At 39.9% G+C, this 24,996-nt stretch overlaps 1 protein-coding gene across 1 annotated transcript; it reads right to left on the bottom strand.

Moving 5' to 3' along the window:
* Positions 1 to 6,161: 6,161 nt before the first annotated feature.
* On the bottom strand, positions 6,162 to 6,755 carry LOC113782384. Its single transcript, XM_027328277.1, has one exon. The coding sequence runs from the start codon at positions 6,753 to 6,755 to the stop codon at positions 6,162 to 6,164; it is 594 nt and encodes a 197-aa protein (XP_027184078.1).
* Positions 6,756 to 24,996: the final 18,241 nt, after the last annotated feature.

Here is a 24,996-nt window from a genome sequence, read left to right as displayed (position 1 = left end):
AGGATGAAAGTATCCCTCCCAAATTTGGGCGGGGAACGGGAGGAGTGAGGATGCCAGAAATGTCACCAGAGAGGCCGTCAAGAGGAGGCTCAGCTTCTGCAGCACGCGGACCCTGCGGGTATTGCGGAAAATTAAACCACTCGGAGGACAATTGCTGGAGGAAAGGAGGAAAATGCTTGCTCTGTGGGAATGCCGAACATCAAATTGCTAACTGTCCAGCTCGCCTGCGCGAGAGGCAAGGGACTCTGCCACCAACCACGACCCACCCTGACCAGTCGAAGGGGGACAAGGATGGATCGAACGTGTCTTCTCGGGTGTACTCCTTAGATGTTGACTCATCAGAGGACGTGGAAGGTAAGAATTTAATGAACCTGGCCAGTGAAGGGGTACAGATCAGTATACTGCTCAATTTAATCCCGGAGTAGTCAATGATAAGGAATTTCGGGGACGAAATTCTTTTAAGGGGAGAGAGTGTGAGCACCCGTTTTGCCCTAATATTTTCCTAGGGTTTTTCCCCCCTTAAATTTCATGTTTTCTGCATTTTCTGGCCTAGGAATATTTTCTTGGTGGATTTCATGAGCAGTTATAGTTTTTTAGATGATTTTTCTAGTATTGGAGAGTTTTTAGAAAATTAAGACTAGATATTGGACGTGGGACCCACTAGTGCGAAAAGTTCGGGAAAATTCGGCCAATACGGTTAAGTTTCGGATACTGTTTAAAATTTATCGGGTGTTAAGAGATAAGTAGTGTGTGTGAAGTGATTGATGTGAGAGAGAAAAGAAATGATAAGATTGCATTTAATGTAGTGCCACTTGTCACCATGTCATTAGTCTTACTTTAAGAGTTACTATTCACCTTTTGACATTTTTTGACTTTTGACCCAAATAAGTAAATATCTTCAAAAAAATTCACCAAAAAATTCTCTCATTTTCTTCCTCCATGGCCGGCCCTCCCTAAGCAAGAAGAAAGACAAAACTCTTCAATATTCTAGCCAACTCCAAGCTCAAATCAACTAAACCACTTGCTTAACTTAGTTTTTACTCCATAAATTTCTTCCTTCTAGTGCTAGCAAGTTGTTTGGTGAACTTTGTTTGAAGAGCAAAGGTGTCCTACATCCCTCTCTCTCTTGATCTTTTGGTAAGTGTTGCTTGAACACCCTACTACCTTCAATAATGGTTACATGATGCGTAGAAGTGGCTTAAGTGGTTGAAAATGTGGTTTATCTCTTGGTTTGGCTTGTTTTGGTGAAGTTTTTATTTTATTGGGAATTTTTCTGGTTTAATATGAATTATATGTTGTGGCCTTGTATGATGAATTGTAATGGTTGATAATGACTCTATGAGGTGTATTGGATAGGAAAATGCAACTAATTTTGGATTTGGTGTGAAATTGAAAAGTTAGGGTTCTTAATTCCCCAATTCTGTCCGGTTTTTGATCACTGGGTTAGAGGCCGAATTTGACTTTGCTCAAAACATGAAAGTTGTAGGTATTGATGTGATGGAGATGCCTGTAAAATTTCATGGCATTTGGATTAGTGTGGAGTGAGTTATGACGAAATTACTGTAGCTGTTCTGCTTTGGACAGAATGCGAAAACTGCGATAGTAATTGGCTATTTTGACTGGATTTGGTTTGGATTTTTAAGTTGGTGTCTTCTGATGAAATGTAGCTGGATATCTTAGCTAACTTATGCCTTTGGAATTTCGGCATTTGGACCTGTGTAGGCTGAGATTGACATATTACAGTTTTGTGTGATTTGGGAACCTGCAATTTCGGTTCTGGTTTGGTATTTGGCACTTTTGACCTAGTTGTGCTAGGATTTGGACTGAGAGGCCTTCTACATTGTTGTAGCCCTGTTTCATAGCTTCGAAATGGTGGGTCTTACACCCCCAACCGATAATTGTAGTGAGAGTTGTGCCATTACCGCATTATGACGTCAAAACCGGTTTTCTTATCAAGGCCAACATTAAAGCCTTTCTTAATTTCTGGTTTGCTTTCATGCTAGTATTTGTTTATAAAACCCTATTGGGGTTGTGAATTGGTGTTGTTTATGGCTCGGTATGGTTTCTTGTTTTATGATATTGTGAGCTATGGAACGGCTCTTGACATGAAATGCTTATATGTGTGTTGTTGGGTTGTGATTGAAGAAAAATAATGAAGCCTTATGGCTGGAGAATTGGGTAAACACAAAGGGCATGCTGCCCGCATTTTTACTCGAAATTTAGAAAACTATATTCTCGACTTGAGTAACGGTTACGTATTGAACACTTGAATTTCCATGCATGAAACCCTATTGGGTTATAATTGGCTTGGCTTTGTGACTCGTTATCGAGTCTTATGGTAATTGTTCACTTGTTCTAGGAGGAAACGGTGGTGCACGACGTTCGTTTAACGACGGTGCATGAAACATCATTTTCTCACTTGGTGAGTATACTACTCACCTACTTGTTATAATGTGGCTTTGTGCTATGTGTATTTGATGCCTTGAAGGCTTACTTGGTTATTGGGAATGATTGAGGTGAGGGTGTACTTGATCGCCCTCACCCCTTGTGATTTTATTCATGACTATTAATTGTTTTACTGAAAGACTGCACTGGATATATGAGATACTGCATTCCATTCATGGAAACTGATTTGGTGTCGTTGGACGAGTATCCAATGGCTTTACTGCATTTATGAGCTCAACCCCGTATGGTAGTTAATTGGATCGAGCCGGCGAGGGCTTGGTCGTGAAAATTATCATGCCACGGGGACTGTACTGGGGAACCTTGTGGTAATGAGACCCTTGGTTCCGGTAAACTCGAGTATTACTAAAATGACTGAATGGAGTGCGGGCCCGGTTGGGGTATGTTGGGTGGAAGGAATGGAAGTGAAGTGAGGTCTACGGTTTGGTACTTTTAACATTGACGGAGGGTCAATGAGTGTGGATCAAGAATGTAAGCGTGGAAATGGGCTCTTGAGAGCCGACCGTATCCTTTTACTGAATTGCTTTACTTCGAAATTGTATACTTGACTTGAATGGTTATGCTTATGTGATCTTAACTGCTATTGTGATAGTTGCTCACTGAGCTTTAGCTCACACCGTTCCATTTGTTTTCCTTACAGGAAAATGAACACTTTTGGAAAAGATTGTAATAGTTGAATGACAAGTTGAGCTCATGTACATGTATTTTGAATAGCTCCTTGAGGGTGAAACCCTAAGTGTTTTGTTTCCTCCAATGTTTGGTTTGTAATTGGTTATTGTACATGTATGGATTAGTTGGATATTTTGGTATGCCGATTTGGCTTGGAATGTTGGATTTCAATGTATATATGCTTGGTTGATGTTTGGCTGAACTTTGAATCGATTTGGATTTCAAACGGCAAAAGGAAAATTTTGAACGAAAAGTCACTGGACTGAATCCGGCCAGGAATCCGGCCGGATTCTGACGTGGCCTGCACTATTCATCTTCGGCAATTTTTTCGTTTTTTTTTTATTTTGACTCTTTTGACTTGTTTACGTGCAATGGGATGTTCCGGAACGTTATAGATCGACGTAAACTGTACCGTAGTCCTGGCGAGAGCTGGGCAGGCAGTCCGCTAACCCCTTTGGTTCGCCTTAGGGGAAAGTGGGGCTGTCACAGTTATCTTCTTATGTTCCAATCTAGGATTCCACTCACCAACGGTTCCTAACATTTCCCATTCTTTGACCATTAACCCAGACATTTGAGCCTTCCGACTTAGGGCATCAGCTACTACATTAGCCTTACCCGAATGGTAATTGATAGTACAGTCGTAGTCCTCCAAGAATTCCATCCACCGGCGTTGCCTCATATTCAACTCCTTTTGAGAAAAGAGGTACTTAAGACTCTTATGATCAGAATAGACCTCAAAGATCACCCCGTATAGGTAGTGTCTCCACTTTTTCAGAGCAAAGACAACTACGGCCAGCTCTAAGTCATGGGTGGGATAATTTTGCTCGTGGGTTTTCAGTTTTCTAGAAGCATAGGCTATCACATTCTGGTTTTGCATCAATACACACCCCAAACCTTCCCTCGAGGCATCGGTATAAATAGTGAAACAGTGCTTACTATTAGGCAAGGCCAGAATAGGGGCCATGGTCAATCTTCGCTTCAACTCCTGGAAACTATCCTCACATTTATCACTCCACAGAAATCGACCACCCTTCTTTGTCAGATCAGTTAAAGGACTGGCAAGTTTCGAGAAATCGACGGTAATAACCTACCAACCCTAGAAAACTTCGGATCTCAATGGGATTATCAGGTCTTTTCCACTCAGTTACTGCTTCCACCTTCGCCGGGTCTACAGCCACTCCCTCTTTCGAGATCACATGCCCCAAGAAAGAAACCTTCTCCAGCCAAAACTCACATTTACTAAATTTGGCATACAACTGGTGATCCCTCAGGGTTTGAAAAACCAGCTTTAGTTGTTGCACATGCTCCTCATGGGTTTTCGAATAGACGAAAATGTCATCGATAAACACAACGACAAATCGGTCCAGGTAGGGTTTGAAGACCCGATGCATTAGGTCCATGAAAGCGGCAGGGGCGTTGGTCAGTCCAAAGGGAATAACGGCAAATTCGAAATGCCCATACCGAGAATTGAAGGCAGTTTTAGGCACATCTTCCTTTCGGATCAATAATTGGTAGTACCCCTGTCGAAGATCTAGTTTTGAAAAGATCACTACACCTTGCAACTGGTCAAACAGCTCATCAATGTGGGGTAGTGGGTACTTATTCTTAATAGTCATGTTGTTCAACCCTCGGTAATCGATACACAATCTCAATATCCCGTCCTTCTTTTTAACAAAGAGAATAGGTGCCCCCCAAGGAGATCCACTCTCAAGGATAAAACCCTGCTCTAGAAGGTCTTGCAACTGCAACTTCAACTCCTTGAGTTCAGCAGGTGCCATACGCTATGGGGTCTTAGAGATAGGTGAAGTCCCCGGTAACAGGTTAGTCTCAAATTCTATCTCTCTTTCCGGTGGTAGATTCACTAATTCATCAGGAAACACATCCGGATATTCACCCACTACTGGAACATCTTCTACTTTCAACTTATCAGTGGGAGTGTTAATGAGAAAGGCTAGGAACCCTTGTGCCCCTCTACTCAATAGTTTCCTAACCCGAATACCCGAAAGCATTGCAAATGAGGTTAGACTGCCCCTCACATCTAACCTTAAGGTCGCCTCCCCAGGGATACGAAATTCCACTACCTTCCTCTTACAGTCTAGCTGGACATCATACCTAGCTAACCAATCCATGCCCAATATCACATTGTACCCCTTAATGGCCAAACTTATCAAATTCCCCAATAACTTCCTTTTTCCTACCCAGATTTCACAATTTACATACATTTTGCTATTAACCAAACACTGGTCCCCCGTAGGAGTACTTACTTCTAGATCATATGGCAAACTAATAGGGGTAATATCAATTCCACACATGAAATCAGGATTAACAAAGGAATGGGTGGCACCGGGGTCTATCAAAATCCTAGCTAGACGGTGGAAGACAGGAATTGTACCTTCCACCACCTCCGCCGAATCAGGGACAGGGCGTTACTCGATAAAATACACCCGAGCAGGCACCTTCAATTTCACTCCTTCCACTTTCGACTGTTCCGAGGTAGCCTTCGATGATTGTGTAGTCCCTCTCATCTCTCGAGGTTGGACCGGACAATTGGCGATCTGGTGCTCCGCGCTCCCACAGCGTAAGCACTTCATCTCTTTCCTCCAATAATTGTTCTCCATATGGTTTGGCTTCCCACAGAAACCACACGAGCCACGAGAAATAGTGGATGAGCTCTCCTGGGAAGCACTCCTCTGTTGACCTCGTCTAGTTTGGCCACCTCTTGGCGGAGTACCTCTTGTTGTACCCGGAAATCATCCCCCTCCGGCTCCCCTTCCAAATTTGGGAGGGGTACTCTTATCCCCTTCAGTAGAACTACTTCCCGAGAGCCCACGTTTGCGAACCTAGAAGTTCCTCACTTGGAGCGTTGCGTTCTCAGCTCGCAAAGCCTTCTCCACTGCATCACTAAAAGTAGTGATTTGGGCTACAGCCATGTCCTTTTGGATTTCCACGTTAACCCCCTGAATAAAACGTCTCACCCTCCTTTGTTCCGTCAGAATAAGTTCAGGGGAAAATTTAGACAAGCGGGTAAACTAGCTCTCGTACTCGACCACTGATTGGGTGCCTTGGCGAAGTCGGATGAACTCGTCTTCCTTCTTTTCCTGGATCAAAGGCGGGAAGTACTTGGCGTTAAACTCCCTTACGAAGTTCACCCACGTTCTTGGTGTCTGCTCTCTCTCCCACTTAGTTCGTATAATATTCCACCAAGAACGGGTGGCCCCTTCTAGTTGAAAGAGCGTAAAAGTAACTTGCCTCTCTTCTGAATAGTGTAGAGCAGCAAAAATGTCTATCATCTTCTCCAACCACTGTTCGGCCATGTCTGGATCTGGCCCTCCAAGAAACTTCGATGGGAAAAATTTTTGAAACCTTTCGAGAGCTCGATCCTCGCTCTCTACATAATTTTCAGGGTTTCTGGGATTCCCGACAGGTGGGTTAGGGTTGTGGCCCTGTTGTTGCACGACATGTGCTAGAAGATCAGTCATCCGCTGGATAGCAGCGGCTACCTGAGCGTTGGGATCAATTTGGGGTTCAGGGTTTGGTTCGAGCATGGTTTCCCTAGTATCCCTATCAGTCGTGGATTGCCTACCACCACGTTCACGGCCTCGACCACTACGAGTGCCCTCCATCAATCGAAGTCAATCTAAGGTTAAAACATAAGCAACCCTTCACTTAATATAAACATGAACACTTAACCAAAACAAATACCACATAAGGGATTTAAACACATAGAACATATATACATAGAACACATAACAGTATCAAACAGTCATACAGCAGTTCAGTCAAATATATACAAGGGAAAATCCCATCGAACAAAAGGGATCTTTCAAAAGTTCACTATACACCCTAGGTCAAAAGGCCAAACAGTTAACTGCAACTATCATCCTAGGTACCCCACACACGGGGTCAAAACACGGCCCAAGGAACTCTAATCTAGTTCCCAACTGAGCCCACGGATTCACTCCCATGACTAGTACTGGGCGTGACTCCTTCTCCAGGTGCCCCAACACCCGGAGCCTCCACTACAAGTAACTGCTCTCGAAGAGCATTCGTTCGCTCTTGCTCCATGACTAAGTCCTCTTGGAGCTCCCCAATTCGATCAGCTTGCATCCTCAGGATACCCTTTAGCCTAAGTAGCTCGGTGTGATCCTGGGCGGCCGCGAGTCTGAGCCTCCTCCTCTCCTCAAGCACCGCCATGACCACATGGTCAATATAAGAATATCTCTGGCAACGACTACAACGTCGGGTGCGGCTAGCCGTATATCACAGCCGGATCGGACCTCCAGGTCGCTCCTGGTAGTCAATGACTCGATAACGCCTTTGCGGTGGCTCACCTCCGCTCCCACTAGCTCCGTCCATACCCTATAAGAGATCTATAAATAATCACTTAAATGATATGATAGCACTGATTCATATGCAAACAAAAATCCCTACGGATCTAAAAATCAGGTCCTAGTTTGCCTAGAGTAACTCAAACCTGGCTCTGATACCAACTGTGACAGCCCCACCTCCCCCTAAGGTGAACCAAAGGGTTCGACGGACCGCCTGCCCAGCTCTCGCCAGGACTACGAAGACGAAACATACAAAACCTAACTTCCAAGAGAAATTTCGATAAAACGAACTATCGAAGCTTATCAAGTCATTCACACACAAGAAATGTTATCACGAATAACAACACAGCGTTCGAACGCTTAAACGGTCACGAAAAATGAAGAAACGAAAGTTGCCGCGGGTGAACAGTGCCAGCCACGTCACTATCCGGCCGGAATCTGGCCAGATTGCGGCCGGATTCTTGGCCGGATAGGAGGCAGTGGCCAAAACCAAAAGGGATCAAAACCCCTGTCAATCCGGCCGGAAACTGACCGGATTGCCCTGGCCGGATTCAGGCCAAAGGCGAAACCCAAAATTTTTTCTTTTCCCCTGCATATCCAGCCAGCACTTGGCCGGATTGGATGAACAGTACCCACGTCAAGGTTTTTCCTATTTTGCGCAACTCCACAATTGTTTGAAATTACGACCAAAACACAAGGAGCCTATAAACCAATGTTGTAGAAACATACCATGTAGTATACACATCATATAACATAACAAAACACCTTCTCAAAAGTATAGTGTTACAAGTACAAATCAAAAGAGAATGTTTGATCGATTACAGTTAGGGTTTCCCCAATAATTGAGGAGCTATACGAAAGGACAAAATGCCTAACTAGCTCAACTCATTTTCTCAAACACGATTCCAAAATGATTCCAGTAAGGAAAACAAAATAACGAGGGTGAGCTTACGCTCGTGAGGTACCAACAAGACACACAAGTAAACACATACTCTCACATAGTTATCCAAAGCTCATAAGGAAACAAGTCAATATAAAAGGATACAATTGGCTCTCAAGAGCCACTTTCCACTTGCCGTACTTGATCTCAAACCCGTTGACACTCCGTCAACCTTTGAAGAGAAGAACAAACCGTAGATTTCCACTTTACACCACATTCCTTCCACCGGTCACCCCCTTACCGGGCCCGAACATCTCACAGTAACAAAGAGGGTAATACTCAAGTATACCAAAACGTCGAGGAGTTAACACTCCACTCGACCAACAGTGAACCCAAGGTCCGTTATCGATTCGCCCAAGCCCTTGCCGGCTCGACTTGAATAACGACCAATGGTGTATGAACTCAAATATCACAGTTAAGTTGTCGGGTATAGCCCAAACAATATCAAAACATACACAAATACAATTGCACAGTTAAACAGTAACAGTAGTACCAATAAGAGATCGAGAGCGATAAAGTACACTCTCATCTCATTCAAGCCATTCAAGTTCGCATTGCAAGTATAAACAGTCATTTAAGCATTAGACCATATAATGGTACACTCACCGAGGTAAATAAGCAAATTCACAAGTTCGCTTTAGACGTAGGCCCCGGATCACCGGCACGACCTATAACAAGCAAGAAAATCACAATTGAGACCCGAACACAAGTCAAATCATTATAATGAGTTACTAGTATAATATAACTAAATGTAAAATAGAGTGACAGTGGGTGTTAGGTATGAACAACCGCAAAACCTCTTCAATTCTACCAAAATCACTCCCAACTCAAGATTATTAAATCTCCTTAACATTGGACAGCATTTCCCCTTTAATTTTTCACATTTCCAACCTATCATTCATCACCAATGTTCACACAAAATGACCATGAGAGCAAACACAGTCGGTAGGCCAGTCAATACACCTTACTAGGGTCACAATACCCTTAAATTTCAACCAATTACAAACTTATGAGCAAACCATAGAAAAGCCCCAAATATATAAAACCCTAAAACTGAAATTTTCCGCTAAAGGCTGAAATTTCCGCAACAAACCACCATTGACATATAGAGGTCCTATATTACTCAATATAAGGCTATCATTCCATGGCTAACTATAATATACTATATAAAATGGAAAAATCCTCAATAAATAAGAAAATGGGACAACTCAACCATAATTCATGAAATAATCCACAAGATGACATGCTTTACCACTAGAATCCCATAATTGATCATTATCATCATCAAAGAGGAGATATTTTGGCAACTCACCTTGTCAACTCCAAGAAGCAAGGTAGTTAGTGGTTCTTCTTCACAAATGGCTCTACCAAAGCCCTCAAACTAGCTTATCAACTTACTTATGTGGAGAAATTTATAATTTTAATGGTTGATTTACAAGATTAAACAAGAAAGGAAGGAAAATTGAAGAAGTTTTTCTCTCTTCTTTTCTCTCTAGTTGCACGGCCAAAAGGAAGGAAATGGAGATGATTTTTGGTAAAAATTTGATTTAGTAAAGGTGAGAAAAGACTAGTCAAAAGTCCAACCTCCAATAAGAATGCAACATGTTGTTTTTCTCAAGTTTATCTCATTCCTTTGTCTTCCAATACTTAATTAAACTAGCTAACCTCTAATTAGCTCATAATACCATGTAATATAATCTCCGTACATAAAACTTCTCCACATTCATCACATTTACCACACTTAATGTGACAGCCCCACCTCACCCTAAGGCGAACCAAAGGGTTCGGCGGACTGCCTACCCAACTCTCGCCAGGACTACGAAATCGAATCATACAAACCCGATATAGCGCACAAACGAATCCCCAAAAGAATAATAAGACGGTTATACGCAACTCAGAACGTTTCGGAATACTTTTGCGCGCTTACACAAAGTAAAATCGTGAAATAGAAAACAAATCGAAACGAAAAATGAATAGTGCCTGTCCGATCATCCAATGGTTACAGTAGCATCTCAACAAACGCAAAGGTACCAGCTCAGAGGACTACACTTAATGTACATGATAAAACACTCATATACATTCATTGAAAATTTTACAATTAAAAGCATGACACTTAATTAAAAGACAATTAGGGTTTTGATTACACAAGAGCTAACAAAAGAACGTTTACACTAGCTCCACCCTTTTCTCAAAATCACGGTTGGAAATGTGGTTCCCTGTAAGGAAAACAAAGGTAACGGGAAGGGGATGAGCTTACGCTCAATGAGGTTCCAAAACAAAAGCAAGTAAGAATCAGGGAACTCCATATTCAATTAGTTACATACGCAAATCAAATAAAGAAATGAACAACACCATAGATAGAAAGGATACGGGTGGCTCTCAGGAGCCAAATTCCCATTTGCTTCATCGAATCTTGATCAAATAATAGTTGACACTCCGTCAACTTCCAAATAAAGTAACCAATCCAGTCCAGTAGAGCACCACTTTACACCAAAATCCCGATCACCACACATACCCCTTACCGGACCCGAACACCTCAACAGAACAGAAGTGGTAATACTCGAGTATACCGGAATTAAGGGTCTCAATACCCAAAGATTCCTGAAACAGACTACTGTGGGTCGTTATCTAATCGACCAGGCCCTTGCCGGCTCGACTCGAGTAACTTGCCACAGGTGTTGAGCTCAGAGGTCACAGAAAGGTCGTTGGATACCAGCCTCCAAACGACATCCAAACAGACTCAGAAACAGATAACAGATTACACACAGTAAATAGGCATATGGACAGACAAGAGAACGAGTGTGATAAAGTACACCCTCGTCTCAAACAGAACAAACAGATAGTACAGTCATTTAAATCACAGATTACAGGTGCAGAAACCAAGTTAAGCAACAAATGAGGGGAGTGGTACACTCACCTATTAAGGCGAAATAACGTCCAGAATATCTTTCCAGGTACCACTTTCAATTGCCAATGAACCCTAAGGTTAATCAAGAGAAAATATTACAGTTCCTCCAGCAAAAGTTAGGTGAATCGAAGACAATTCAAATACTACTAGTATTTTGGACATATGATTTTGGAAGTGAAAAGAGTACATTTAAACCAAAGGACATGAGTAAAACATTTGGAAAACTCATGTTCGCTCGTAAAACTTTGAAATATCCATTTGAGTCGAAGAAATGAAGAAAATGTATTTCTATTAGTCGTAAATTTCATTTTTTTCCAAGTGTACAAGTTTCCGCCAGATTCGAACTTATATACCTCGATAAAAGAGGACGCAAATATCCTAGATGGTTCATATGGTACTCATTCTCAAATCATTACCTAATCCTCGAGTGTAAATTTGGGCAGCACGCCCTTTGTATTTATCTATTTTCCAGCCATTTATGGCTTCATTATTTTCCTCAATCAATCCCAAAGTCATACACAATATAAATTCATCATAACAGCCGTTCAATAGGCTCAAAGTCATTCAAGTACAAGATTTAACTAGGAAAATGATCGGAAATAAACTTCAAGCTATGAAACCAAAAGGCAGATTCACCGCTACTTAGCGTATCGGACCTAACTGAAACTATGCTTATTGGATTGAAGTACAAGTTATGCCGTTTCAAAGCTAATACAGAGGGCTATAACTTGGATGAAGACTACTTAGTCCAGTTCTCACCCTAACTAGGTCAAATTTACCAAAACAACCCCAGATTTTCCAGTTCGAAGTTTACTGTGGCAGTCCTGATTCATTCAGTCATATCTCAGCACATACAACTCCAATTCAAGTGATTCCAAAGCCATTTGAAATCTAAGATACAAGGCTATAATTCTTAAGAAGACATCAACAACCAAATCAGTAGTATTCCCGGTCAAAATAACCAATTACAGAAGCTGATTATCAGTTTCGGATAGAAACAGGGCAGCAGGGGTATTTCGGTCATTTCACAGGCTACATTGCTCCGATTGAGTTGAAATTTTGTAGGCTACTATAAAACATCATTCTATACAATTTTCATGTTTTGTTCTAAGGCCAATTCGGCCTCTAACTATGTGTAACAGTACCGGACAGAATTGGGGAAAAATGAAACCCTAATCCGAAATTTTCCGCACAAAGTGGAAATTTTCCACAATTTACGCACAATAGCTTTATTCTAGACTATCCCAAGTCATCATCCATGGCCACACAATAATAAACATATAAAAACAGAAAAATTCAAGAATAAATATAAAATTCACCAATCTCAACTAAAAGTCATGAAATCTTCCACCAAATCACATCTTTGACTAACACAAGCTACCAATTTAACATTAGCAAGACCAAAGAATGAACTCCTTAGCTACTCACCTTGCAACTCAAGAGAAGAGCCAACTAAGCACCTTTGTTTCTCAAACCACTTCACCAACTACCTCAAGACCACTTAGCAAAGGGATTTTATGGAGTGATTTGAAGTTTTATCGGTTCGATTTGAAGATTGGAGCAAGATTATGAAGTAGGAAGTTGGAGGATTTTCTTTCTTTTCTTGAGCAAGAGGTTTGGCCAAAGGGGAGCAAAATGTGATGAACTTTTGGTCAAATTTTGATTAAATGGTAAAGTAGGAAAGTTAGTCAAAGTCCAAGAAAAAATGGCATGGTGACACTTGTCACCTTTTGGCCCTAAAGCTTATCTTTTTCCCTCCAATACTAATCCAACAATAATACAACTAAGTAACCTCTAATTACCTCTTATCACCTAGTAAATTAATCCCGGTATACAGAACTTAACCTAATTGGTCGAATTCGTCGCACTTAACGCCACTAGCGGGTCCCACGTCCAATATACACTCTTTATTTCTCATGAACTAACTTATATTAGAAAAATGATTTAAAAACTATATTTACTTATAAAAATCTCGAAAATAAACATAATAGGGTTTAATGAAAAAAATGCATGCGAGAAAAATAAAATAAAATATTTTGAAATAAAGAAAATTTACGGGTCCTCACACTTAACGCACTAGTGGGTCCCACTTCAACTGTACACCACCATTAACACAGAAAATGACTTATTTTGCAAAAATGACTTTAAAATCATATTTTCTCATGAAAATCCCCAGAAAATTCATAGAATAAAGAAAACATAGAAATAGTGCACAAAAGTCTAAAATAAATGCCTAGAAAAATAAGAAAAATTTCGGGATCTCACATTGTACTTGTCTAGCACCAAGTCCACGGCTACAACCGCGTCCTTGAGTTCGCCTACCTTCCATAACTCTTTTGAAAAATAAACTATATAGGTATAAATAAAATAAAGTAGCTATGAAGCTCAATAAAAACATTTCCAAATCATAAAATGAAAAAAAAATGGAGCACATTTAAAATACATTGAAAATAAAACACTCTCTTTATACACATATCATAACAATTCACATGCCAAGTCATGACGTACTGTACATGTCAACATAATAAAGTCAAGTACTTATAACAACCAAAGGACATAGAACAAAAATAGGCACTATGTACATCAACCTTAACACGTCAATATCAAAAGTAAAACAAGAAAGACAACGAGTCATTCCAACTATCCTATACTATGTCCTAGCCATCTTGCACGAACCCCCAAACCCTAGATCTCTAACTTAGTTCGTCACTGACCCAGCGATTCCACCACCTCCTCAGGGCCCTCCTCAGGGTCACTAAGAGTTACATGCCCTTGACCTTCCTCGGCCAAGTTCACCTGTACTACTTCCTCCACAAGTGTCCCACATTCAGTTAAGATATTATCAGTTCAATCTCTTACTTCCCTCACCATTCGAACAAGGCACCATTAGCCTCCTGGGCTTGCTCTCGAAAGGCATTGGTTTGCTCCAACTCTTCGAGAATAGAAGTCTCAAACTCCCAAATTCTATCCCCTTGTATCCTTAACACTGCCTGCAGATGCTCAGTCTCAGTCTGGCCTCGACGATTAGCACTAGCCAACCTTCTCCTCTCGCCTGCTATGGCAAGGACCACCCTATCAATGTACGAGTAGGTCCGCAAACAATCATATTGTCTAACCCTACGCTCCGGAGCCCATCGAAATACCGGCCCTCCTGGACGTTCCTGATAGATAAGCACCCGCCGTGGTCGTTCAGAACTCCCATTCTCACCATCTCCTTTCATTTCCTACATCACAAGTAGCATCAAGAAAATAAACAATTTAAACAAGTGAAACTAAGTTAGCCGTCTACGTTCTAGGGTTTCACACTTAGACATTCATACATGAGCCATATCAAGTACAAGTCACTCAATCTCCTCAAACCAATTCAAACCTAGGTTCTGATACCACCTGTGATGACCCCACCTCTTCCTAGGGCGTACCCAAGGTTTAGCGGACCGCATGCCGAGTTCTCGTCAAGACTCACTCATAATATCTTCAAAAGTAAATGAAACAACAGTTCCCAAACTTAGAATGTACATTTATACTCATGTCTATCTTAAATGTTCATACATTCCCAAATATAAAAAAAGATTCAAATTATAGTTGAACTTCTAACCCTAGTAGAGCACTAGCATGAGTACAATTACAAAAGTCAAAAACTAAATGACATCAGCCTGTCCCAACCTCACGCCTATGCTCGCACCCCTTGTAAAGAAAACAAAACTAATAAGGTGAGGCGAAACTCAATGAGGTTCCAAAATATCATGCAAAACCAAGTAGGAAGTTGGTCATTATATAAAAACTTGAAATATCAAAATAGCGAGCATAGAAGTTCATAAAAGTGAGCAATAACACTTCAAGTAGCAAATTGAGTAGATATCCAACATTCCAAGTGTCGCGCCCCATTTTTTATAAGAAAAAATAAATAAATATATGGTTTTAAAAAAGTGAATTTTTGATTTGAAAAGTGATTTTTGATTTACAAAGAAAGTGGGTCTAAATGGGACTTGAAAATGCGACGATTTGACCCAAAATATAGTTTAAAAAGGGTTTTTGAACTAAAAATCGAAGTCGTCACTTGGTATAGAGTTAAGGTGTACCAAGTCACCTAAAATGAATTTTTTAAAGGAAAAGGTAGAAAGAAACCCCTTTTAAACGACTCCTAGTCTACGTAAACCAATGAAAAAGGTTCGGGAGTCACATTTGAAGAGAGGGAAGGCAAGGACGAAGTCCAAGGCACCCTCTCAACCTAGCCAAGGCTAGTTGCGTGATTTAGTCAAAGATTTTCTTGTTTTAACCTTAAGATTCATCACATTTGGATGTACTATATGAATGCAAATCCTAGACCTAGGGGGGTATCAGGGGGCAAAATTTCTCTTCAAAGTTTGAATGGTGCCAATCACATTAATTGTGATGTCCCATAGTGACTCTTTGGAGAGGTCACAAATTATGGAAAAATATGAGACTCTAAGAAGAAGAAAAGGATGAAAATAATTATAGAAATATACATGTGTTAAAGGAATGCATCATGTCGGGTACGGGGGACTAATGTTCGTGACTCAATTTTCCCTTTTAATAAAGGGAATACGAGCGTGCTAAGGCTAGAAAAGCCAAACTCGTCCATATCCCATATCCAAGGGGTTATCTCTAATCTAATCAGGCAAAATGCACTAATCTACCCCCTAATTTCCTAAATGGGATGCAAATCTAAATTTTATATATACATAGGGGTAAGAGATATTTTATTAGGGGAAGTATTATGTGAAACTGATAAAGATCCTAAAAACATGGAAAAATATGCATGGAGTGTAATGTAATCATACAAACATGATCTAGCGAGGGAGGTCCCTAAGGGTCTAGCGTTGGACTAGCCCTTAACTAACGTTTTCTCACAAGCATTGGACTTGTAAGAGCTCGAGGGGACAACCATGACTAGCATTGGACTAGCCACGGTTACGTGCGTTTACATCCATCATACACATATATAAGTAATGTGCATAATTAAAGCAAGTAGACATGTGAGCACGTAATTCACATAACACATATAAGCATGCATATCTAGATGCCAAAACCTAAGAAAGTGATTAAACACATAGCACCTAAGCATGCAAAACACATAAGGCAATTAAAGCCCTAACTATTACATTTTTAGGGGGGGAAGTCTACTACAATCTAAGAGGGGAAATGTAATGAAATAACTGGTTAAAATAAATCTAACTATTACAATTGTGGCATTTAAATGCCTTTCAAATAATCAAAATGAACTAAAATAAATATACGGAATTAAGACAAGTAAAGCGAATAAATAAATAAATAAAAGGAAAACATTCAAAAGACATGCAATTGAGCACATAAAGTCACATAAGGCATATAAGGTCCAATAAAGTCAAGAATAAAGAATAGAGTGTACCTCCCTTGAGTTGGCTCCCTAATGAAATGAACATACTTATTTACCCTCCAAAAAACAAAGAAAGGGTCAAGGCATCACTTTAGTTAACAAATAATCACAAGAGATAAAAATAAACATGAAATTGAATCAATTAAATCATGTCAACAACCCATATTTAAGAAGTCAAGAGAAGAAAGGACTTGATTGCAAAGATTGACAAAATTCTGGGGCCAAAGTTAAAGAGGAAAACAAATTCAGGGACTCATTTGCAATTAAAGTAAGGATCCAATTGAAAGAAATTGAAAGTTTGTAGGGCCACAATGCAATCAGACAGAAATTGAGGGGTTAAATTGCAATTCTTTAGAGAAACCCATGCAAGTTCATGAAAAGCAGTTCTCTTCTGCAATTTTACTAACAATGCTTCTGCCATTTCACTTCCGCGACTTGCTTTCTTACTCTACCAAGTAGATTAAATGCAAAACCCAAGCCAAACTTCCTAGTTTATCATCCTAAAATCAACAAAGCTTCAAATCATTCAATTAACGTCACCCTAACACAAACATCTATCCCTAGAAAACCCAATCACAGCAGCTAGACATAAAATGCAGCAAACGTATAGGAGGAAACTTAGGACGGACGTTCATATGGCATATCAACTGGACGACAAACCACAGATTTACATCAAACTAAAAGCTTCAGCAACAAAACCAGAAAACTATTTCAACATCCGAACAAACAAGGAAAAGTTTAGATTGGAAACAGAACATGCCACTTTTCTTCACTGATTTCTTCTACCTCTTTTCAGGTTTAACGAACTCATGCTGCAACTTTCCCGAATTAAAATGACCCTTTATGCATCTTTAGCATCCAAACCAAACTGTACACTATACATCCCCCAGCAATTTTCTACCCAGATTATGCACAAACGAAGCCAAAAGAACATTCATGCATTCCCGCACACACAGCAACTAAAACCACATGAATTCCCAAATAAAGTTCTAAAACATATCTCAAGTTAGGATTCAAAAATTGCATAGATAAGGAAAAGGATATTGCAGTAGTTTAAACACGTGATTTCAAAGCCCCTTGCAAGATCATGTAATCCAGGTTTTTGAACAAGAGATCAGCAAGCAATATCAACAATTCGGTTTCAACTCTAGCCACTCCCTCTCATAGCATTAGCTCGAATTCAAGCATAGAGACAAACACAGAAAATAGTGCAACGGACCAACACAGCTTTCTGCCATGAAAATCGTTCCTTATGTTCGGACAAGCAAAAAGTCATCCGAGTGTTCATTCATTTTTCACATGTAAAACGCGGGCGAAATCATCTTCAAGTAAAACTTTCACTCAGTCATTTCATCAAGCACCAAATGGGCATTAAAAATTTCGGCAAGCCTATTCTCAATCGAGACTACAATCCGCCCCAAAATTGTTTAGAAACAACGAAATCCAATTCCAGACATCATTTGCAACACGTATATTCAAAAATTGGGGGCAATTAGCAAGAGAATTGCACTAGATGAAGCCACGACAGTCATGTTCAGAGGGCTTGAGAAGGAACTGATATTCAAAGGAGAAGGGTCAACTTACGGTGCTCTTGCTTGAGCGGCAGCGACGGCGACTAGGACAAAGATGAAAATGGTGAATTGGGATTGGAAGATGACGAAGTCTGACTTCGTCTGAGAGCTTTCGTCTGGAGTTGCAGAGAACGGCAGAGGCCAAAGAGGTTGTGCGCGGTGGTGACAAAGGCAGACAGCAGCAGCAGCGGATGCGGATGCAGACTGGTGGTGGCTTGGGTGGCTCTCCGTTCGGCTATTTGATTCTTTTTTCCTCAGCTTGCCCTTTTTCTTTTCGCCGAAGCCTCCCCTGTTTCCCTTAGCTTCCCCTCTGTTTTGCAGCTCACGGCCTCTCTCCCTGCTCCCTCTGTTTTTCTTGTTTTGTTTTTTCATTTTTATTCTTCTCTCCGCCGCACGCCTGAGCTTTCCTTGCTTTTGTTGTCCGCTGCCCTTTTTCTATTTTGCTCAGCCCCAAAACCTCTCCCCCATCGCTTGATTCCTTCTTGTTTGCTCTATTTTCTCTAGCCGACTACTCTCTGGTTCTCTCTCTCGCCTCCGCTTCTCTTATTCCTTTCCTTCCTTTGCTCCCCAGATGAAACTTGCTCCTCTCTTCTCAACCTAGCCGCCCCCTGTTTCTTTCTTTTCTTCTGTTTCTTCCAGCCTCAAACGAAACTCCCCTTTCTCATTCTTCCCCCTTTTAGCTTGCGGCTGTTTTCATCTTTTAAAGGCACCCCAAAAAACTAAACCTAATATGAAAGGCCAAGATTTTAAACCCCAAAGTAGGCTTATGTGTCTTATTCTTGTCCCTTTGATTGACTTTTCTTTTTTTCTCTTTTTTTTTTCTTTTCTTCTTTTTTTCTTTTTTTCTGAAAATTTAGTGCAAAAACTCTTAATTCAATTAAAGTAAGACAAGAGACACGAATCAAAACAAAAAATCAAATAAAATAAAAACCTAGAATCGAAACAAACAAAAATAAAAATTAAATGATTAAAGTTTAATTAAATGATAAAATGACTTAAAAATAAAAGAATAAAAGTAAATGAAATTAATCAAAAATAAAAATAATAGTAAACAAAAATACCTTAAAAATTTGGTGTCTGCAGTTTGCCCCTCTTTGTCTGAGTTTTGGAAAAACTTGAGACAAAGAAGTAGACACCAAATATTTACCTGTGTTATTTGGCTGCGAATGACTCTAACGACTGACGCTTTTGCAATGAAGACTGTACAAAAATTTAAACCATGGGACTGACCCGAATGAGAATTTAATCATGGGACTGACCCGAACGAAAATTTAAACATGGGACTGACCCGAACGAAAATTTAAATATGGGACTGGCCCGAACAAGAAATTTAAAATCATGGGACTGACCCGAACAAAATTAAAATCATGGGACTGGCCCGAACCGGGACTGACCCGCAACAGAGAATTTAAAATCGGGACTGACCCGAAACAGGAATTTAAAAATCGGGACTGACCCGAGGGGACTGACCCCAACATGAAAATTTAAAATCGGGACTGACCCGAGGGGACTGACCCCAACAGAAATTTAAAATCGGGACTGACCCGAGGGGACTGACCCCAACATGAAATTTAAAATCGGGACTGACCCGAGGGGACTGACCCCAACAGAAATTTAAAATCGGGACTGACCGAGGGACTGACCCCAACATGAAATTTAAAATCGGGACTGACCCGAGGGGACTGACCCCAACAGAAATTTAAAAATCGAGGGGACTGACAGAAATTTAAAATCGGGACTGAGGGGACTGACAACATGAAATTTAAAATCGGGACTGACCCGAGGGGACTGACCCCACCCCAACAGAAATTTAAAATCGAGACTGACCCGAGGGGACTGACCCCAACATGAAATTTAAAATCGAATGCACACTAGTGAGACTGACCCATGTTTAGTGGCAATAAAACAAACTGCACGCTAGTGAGACTGACCCATGTTTAGCGGCAATGAAAATGAAATGCTCACTGGTGGGACTAACCCATGTTCAGTAGTGATGAAAACAAACTGCACGCTAGTGGGACTGGCCCATGTTTAGCGGCAATGAAAAAGAAATGCACGCTAGTGGACTGACCCATGTTTAGCGGCAATGAAAATGAAATGCTCACTGGTGGGACTAACCCATGTTCAGTGGCAATGAAAATAAAGTGCACACTAGTGGGACTGACCCATGTTTAGTGGCAAAGAAAATGAAATGCACACTGGTGGGACTAACCCATGTTCAGTGGCGTTGAAAACAAAATGCACGCTAGTGGGACTGACCCATGTTTAGCGGCAATGAAAATGAAATGCACACTGGTGGGACTAACCCATGTTCAGTGGCATTGAAAACAAAATGCACGCTAGTGGGACTGACCCATGTTTAGCGGCAATGAAAATGAAATGCACACTGGTGGGACTAACCCAATGGCTAGTGGCAGAATAAAAGAAAAGCTGGTATGTATGAAGAGACTGTATAAGACTTGCTCGAAAAATTATCCAAAGATTTGCCCCAGTGTGATGAATTGGTCAGTGGGATTCAACCCGAGCCTGCCTTGGTTGGTGGTACAAAATCCAAGCCCAACGTGAACTTTGTGATGTTCGCGGCACAAAATCCAGGCCCAACGTGAACTTTGTGATGTTGGCGACATAAAATCCAGCCCAACGTGATGTTTGTGAAGTTGGCAGCACAAAATTCAGGCCCAACGTGATCTTTGTGAAGTTGGTGGCACGAAAACCAAGCCCAACGTGATGTTTGTGAAGTTGGTGGTACGAAAACCAAGCCCAACGTGATTTTTGTGAAGTTGGCGGCACAAAATCCAGGCCCAACGTGATGTTTGTGATGTTTCAAAAAGATTTGTCGAGAAACAAGAAGTTAAACATGATTTTTTTTTCTGATTTTTCTCTCTTTTTTTTCCGAGAGAATCTTTTCAAAAATTATTTGCCCCAGTGTAGGGCCCTTTTTCCTTCTTTCTTCTCTTTCTTCGGCATCGGTCTTCCACATCACCAGATGCTCTTTTGTCGATTGCAACTATGAATACCTGCACAGGGGGCTTACCAAAGTATGACATGCACTTAAATTTCATGAAAAGAGCAGCGTGATTGATTTGAAAACTGTATAATTTGATTCTTGGACGAAATCCTCAAATGTGTTACAAAATCTGCCCCAGTGTGGGTTTATTTCGCGAAATCTCACAAATAGAAAATTTGCCCCAGTGTGGGCTCCTTTGATTGCAAAAATTTGTTCAGATGATTCCCCATTTATTTGAACAAAGAGAAATCGCACTTTCTGAAACTTAGAAAGTAATCATGTATACAACGTAAAGAAATTTGAACGTTGAGTTTGAACTTATGCAAAAATTTCATAATGAATCTCTCAGAATAACACCAAATTACAGAAGATTTCTTCCTCACTTTTAGCATCTGTGCTTAGAGTAGTGGGTCACCACTTCTTGTTGGCTCATCTTTCAGGACCAATCAAGTGATCTTATTTTTGACTTTGAGGTGGCTAAGGAAAATGAGAAGTCAAGATTTGTCTTGTTCTTGTGCCCAAATTGTATATAATCCCTTCAATATCACATCTTAGTGAAAGCAAATAGTTTGTTACCCTCATTTCTTAAGAAAATGTAGTCCACATATAAGCTTTATAGGCTTGCAACAATATGGATGGAAACGATAGCTAAACATGTGAAAACTGGTCATAGCCTTATGATCACGAATGATTGATGGACTCCTTAGAAGCATGACCTTTGTTTTGAGTTGTCATGAAGGAATAAGTCAACGATGGACTTTTATGGGCTTGTAATGTGGCTTGAAGACGATAGTTAAAGAAATAATTTTCAAGGACATTGCACCAAAGATCGCGTTTTTCTCAAAATTGCCCTCATTTTGGATTCCAAGATCTTGGACTTTGTTTGACTTTTTATCATCACTCAACAGGGTCTTTCAGCATCAAATCTCTTTGCATCTTTCTTTTGCATTCATTTCGCTCATTTTTTTCTTTTTCCTTTTCCTTTTTTCAAAAGTGCCCTCGCGGGGTTTCACATGAAGAGCAGTGTCAACCTCACACCTAATCAATTCAGAAATACATTCAAAAAATTTCTTGGCATCAGTATATGAACATCACTTGCCAATTAGGACATTTCTTGATGGAGATATTGCAAAGAACAGAAGTCAGGACTTTCGGCTTTTGTAATGGGGTCAGGTGGGGAGCTTAGAAAAGTTAAGACTTGAAAGCGGATTTCAAAAACGGTTTGAAGAATCCGAGATCGCATTGTTGTATCAACCCCCTTTTAGGGCTAAATCAGAATTTGCCCCAGTTTATGCTCAATTGAGACTTTTCTCTTTCATTTTCTTTCTTCTTTTGATTTTTCGGCCTTCTGCATCTTTTGAACTTTTCACAAAATTTGCCCCAGTCTATTTTTGAACTGAGATTCTCTTTTCTTCTTTTGTCTTTTGATTATCACTTTTCACTTCTTGAAACTTTTCCTTTTCAACTCAAACTTGCCCCAGCGTGGGGTTTGCGATTCTCAGGGGTTGCCAAACGAAATAATTTATTCTGAAGGCTCAAAAGGGATAACTAGGGATAGAATGTCTGATTGGAAAAGAAGAGGGCCTGACTTTTATTCCGTTCCTTACATTAACTCTGAAAGGAAACTTTCATTAATGGGAAATTCTTGCTTATATCTGAATTAACTGACTGAGAAAGACCGCTTGTTCATCAATATCTGTGAAACATAGGTGATCCGCCGGACAAAACTCTTCCTTTTCTTTTCTTTTTTTTTCCAAAATTGAAACCCAAGTGGAATCAAATTTCTCCAATTTGTGATTCCCTCTTTTCTTTTAGTTTTAGCATTTTTGCTTTTCTCCTTTTTGGAAAATTCTCCAATCTCCCTCCCCAATGTGGGGGTGCGATCATAAGTGCATTCGAAAAGAACCACCTATTTTAGCTCAAATGAGGATGCAAGGGGTAATCAGTGTTTAGGTTGTAGAAACGATGGCCAAAGTATCATTCTTACACCTCATGACAACCAAAGTAACAAAATACTCATTGAGAATCTATTCCCCTTTTGATATTTGAAAATTTTCCAATATAGGGTAGTGATCATCAAGACTCTTATTTGAAACGAAATTATTCTTTCAAAGGCTCAAATGGGAGAGCAAATGATAAAATCTGTATAGGTAGAGAAACGAACGCTTGAAGTATCATTCCAAATTTTCCAAAACAAACAAGAATAATGCACATTTTGCTTTCACTTAGATGTGAATTGAATAGAATTAGACACAGTAGACATTTTTCAAGCAAAGATTGCCCCAATTTGTAATTTATCAATCAATGTGACTGATTTTATTTTGGGGTTACATGAAATGGGCAAAAATATGAATTGTACAGTAAAGGAAAAAAAAGGTATCTCATGGGGCCTTTTGAGTGACCTCATTTTAATTCTGAGCACTCTTATTTGTGTAGCTCGGATCACCAATCTAGTGTACCCAAGGATTTTAGAAAGCATACACTTGCGAATTTTCAGGCTGGAGGTTGAAAAATCTCAATTTGAACTTATTTCTTAAAATTCATCATGAAATCTCTTAATGAGCTCAATAAAGAATGAAATGTAGACGAGTATATACAAAACAAATAATTGTCTGAATAAAAGCTTCATTATTGCCAGTGTTTGAAAAATTTTAAAAGCAATACATATGATAAAAATTCTAAAGAACTCCTTTACACATGTATACACACTTTTCTCTCTTAATAGCCCCTTTTTCCTTTGAGCAATGAAATCTCTTAAATGTTTTACACGAGCGCTTTCAAATGAATTTTCAAATTTAGATTGTGGGGCCTGCCCAAGAATCAAGTAATACTTGTTATTTTCAAACTTTATCAGATCAAAATTGTTATCAGATATAGAAAATTATTTTCACCTTATTGAAATATTTTTATGAATGCAGGGGGGAGGGAAAAAAAATAAAAGAAAAATACCCAGAGTTAGTAAGCAAAATTGTAAAATCGGTATGCATGTCCTATGGGGGAGCCCTTTTATGCCAAGGGTAGGCCTATCATGAAAATGCAATCCTCTAGGGTAGGCACTATACCATACCTGAGGGGTCCGATCAACTTATTGACATTTGATTGGAAAGTAATTTGGAAATTTTGGACCAATTGAACAGCGGGAGATTTCCAACAAAATGCGGACGAATCCGAATGAATAATTGGTTTCGGTTGGCACAAGAATTTATACAAATTAATTTAACTTTGACGAGCTTGCTATTGAAGAAATTTGAAATTTTCTAACACAGATCAAAACTCTAATTCATCCAAATCAAATAAATGCAATGAGTGATTTTCTTAAAACAACTAGGTTTCTCAATTTGAAATTTGACATTAAAACCCTAATTAGTCGACTGGGTTGGATGAAATTGATGATTTATTCAAAAATTGACCGAATCACCTTAAAAAAGGGTAAAATGGTCAAATGCATTGAATGAAATTTGATTATTTATTCGAAATTGAATGGATAACCCAAAAAATGAATTAAACCAATCAAATGAATTGAATGAAATCAATTGATCAAACAGATCGAGTGAAATGATGATTTATTCAAAATCGACCGAATTGCCCTAAAACTAGGCAAATTGGTCAAATGGATCAGACGAAATTGATGATTTATTTGAAATCGATAAGATTGCCCTAAGAATGCGTAAACTAATCAAATGAATTGAATGAAACTGATGATTTATTCAAAATCGACCGGATCACCCTAAAA

This window comes from Coffea eugenioides, chromosome 9, assembly GCF_003713205.1.
Source record: "Coffea eugenioides isolate CCC68of chromosome 9, Ceug_1.0, whole genome shotgun sequence".
Lineage (NCBI taxonomy): Eukaryota > Viridiplantae > Streptophyta > Magnoliopsida > Gentianales > Rubiaceae > Coffea > Coffea eugenioides.
The sequence above is the reverse complement of the archived record's forward strand: the minus strand, read 5'-3'. Positions and strand labels throughout refer to the sequence as shown.

What these genes read in the sequence shown, in the direction of transcription:
- LOC113782384 (XM_027328277.1), bottom strand. Translation starts at nt 6,755, where the DNA reads ATGGAGGGCACTCGTAGTGGTCGAGGCCGTGAACGTGGTGGTAGGCAA.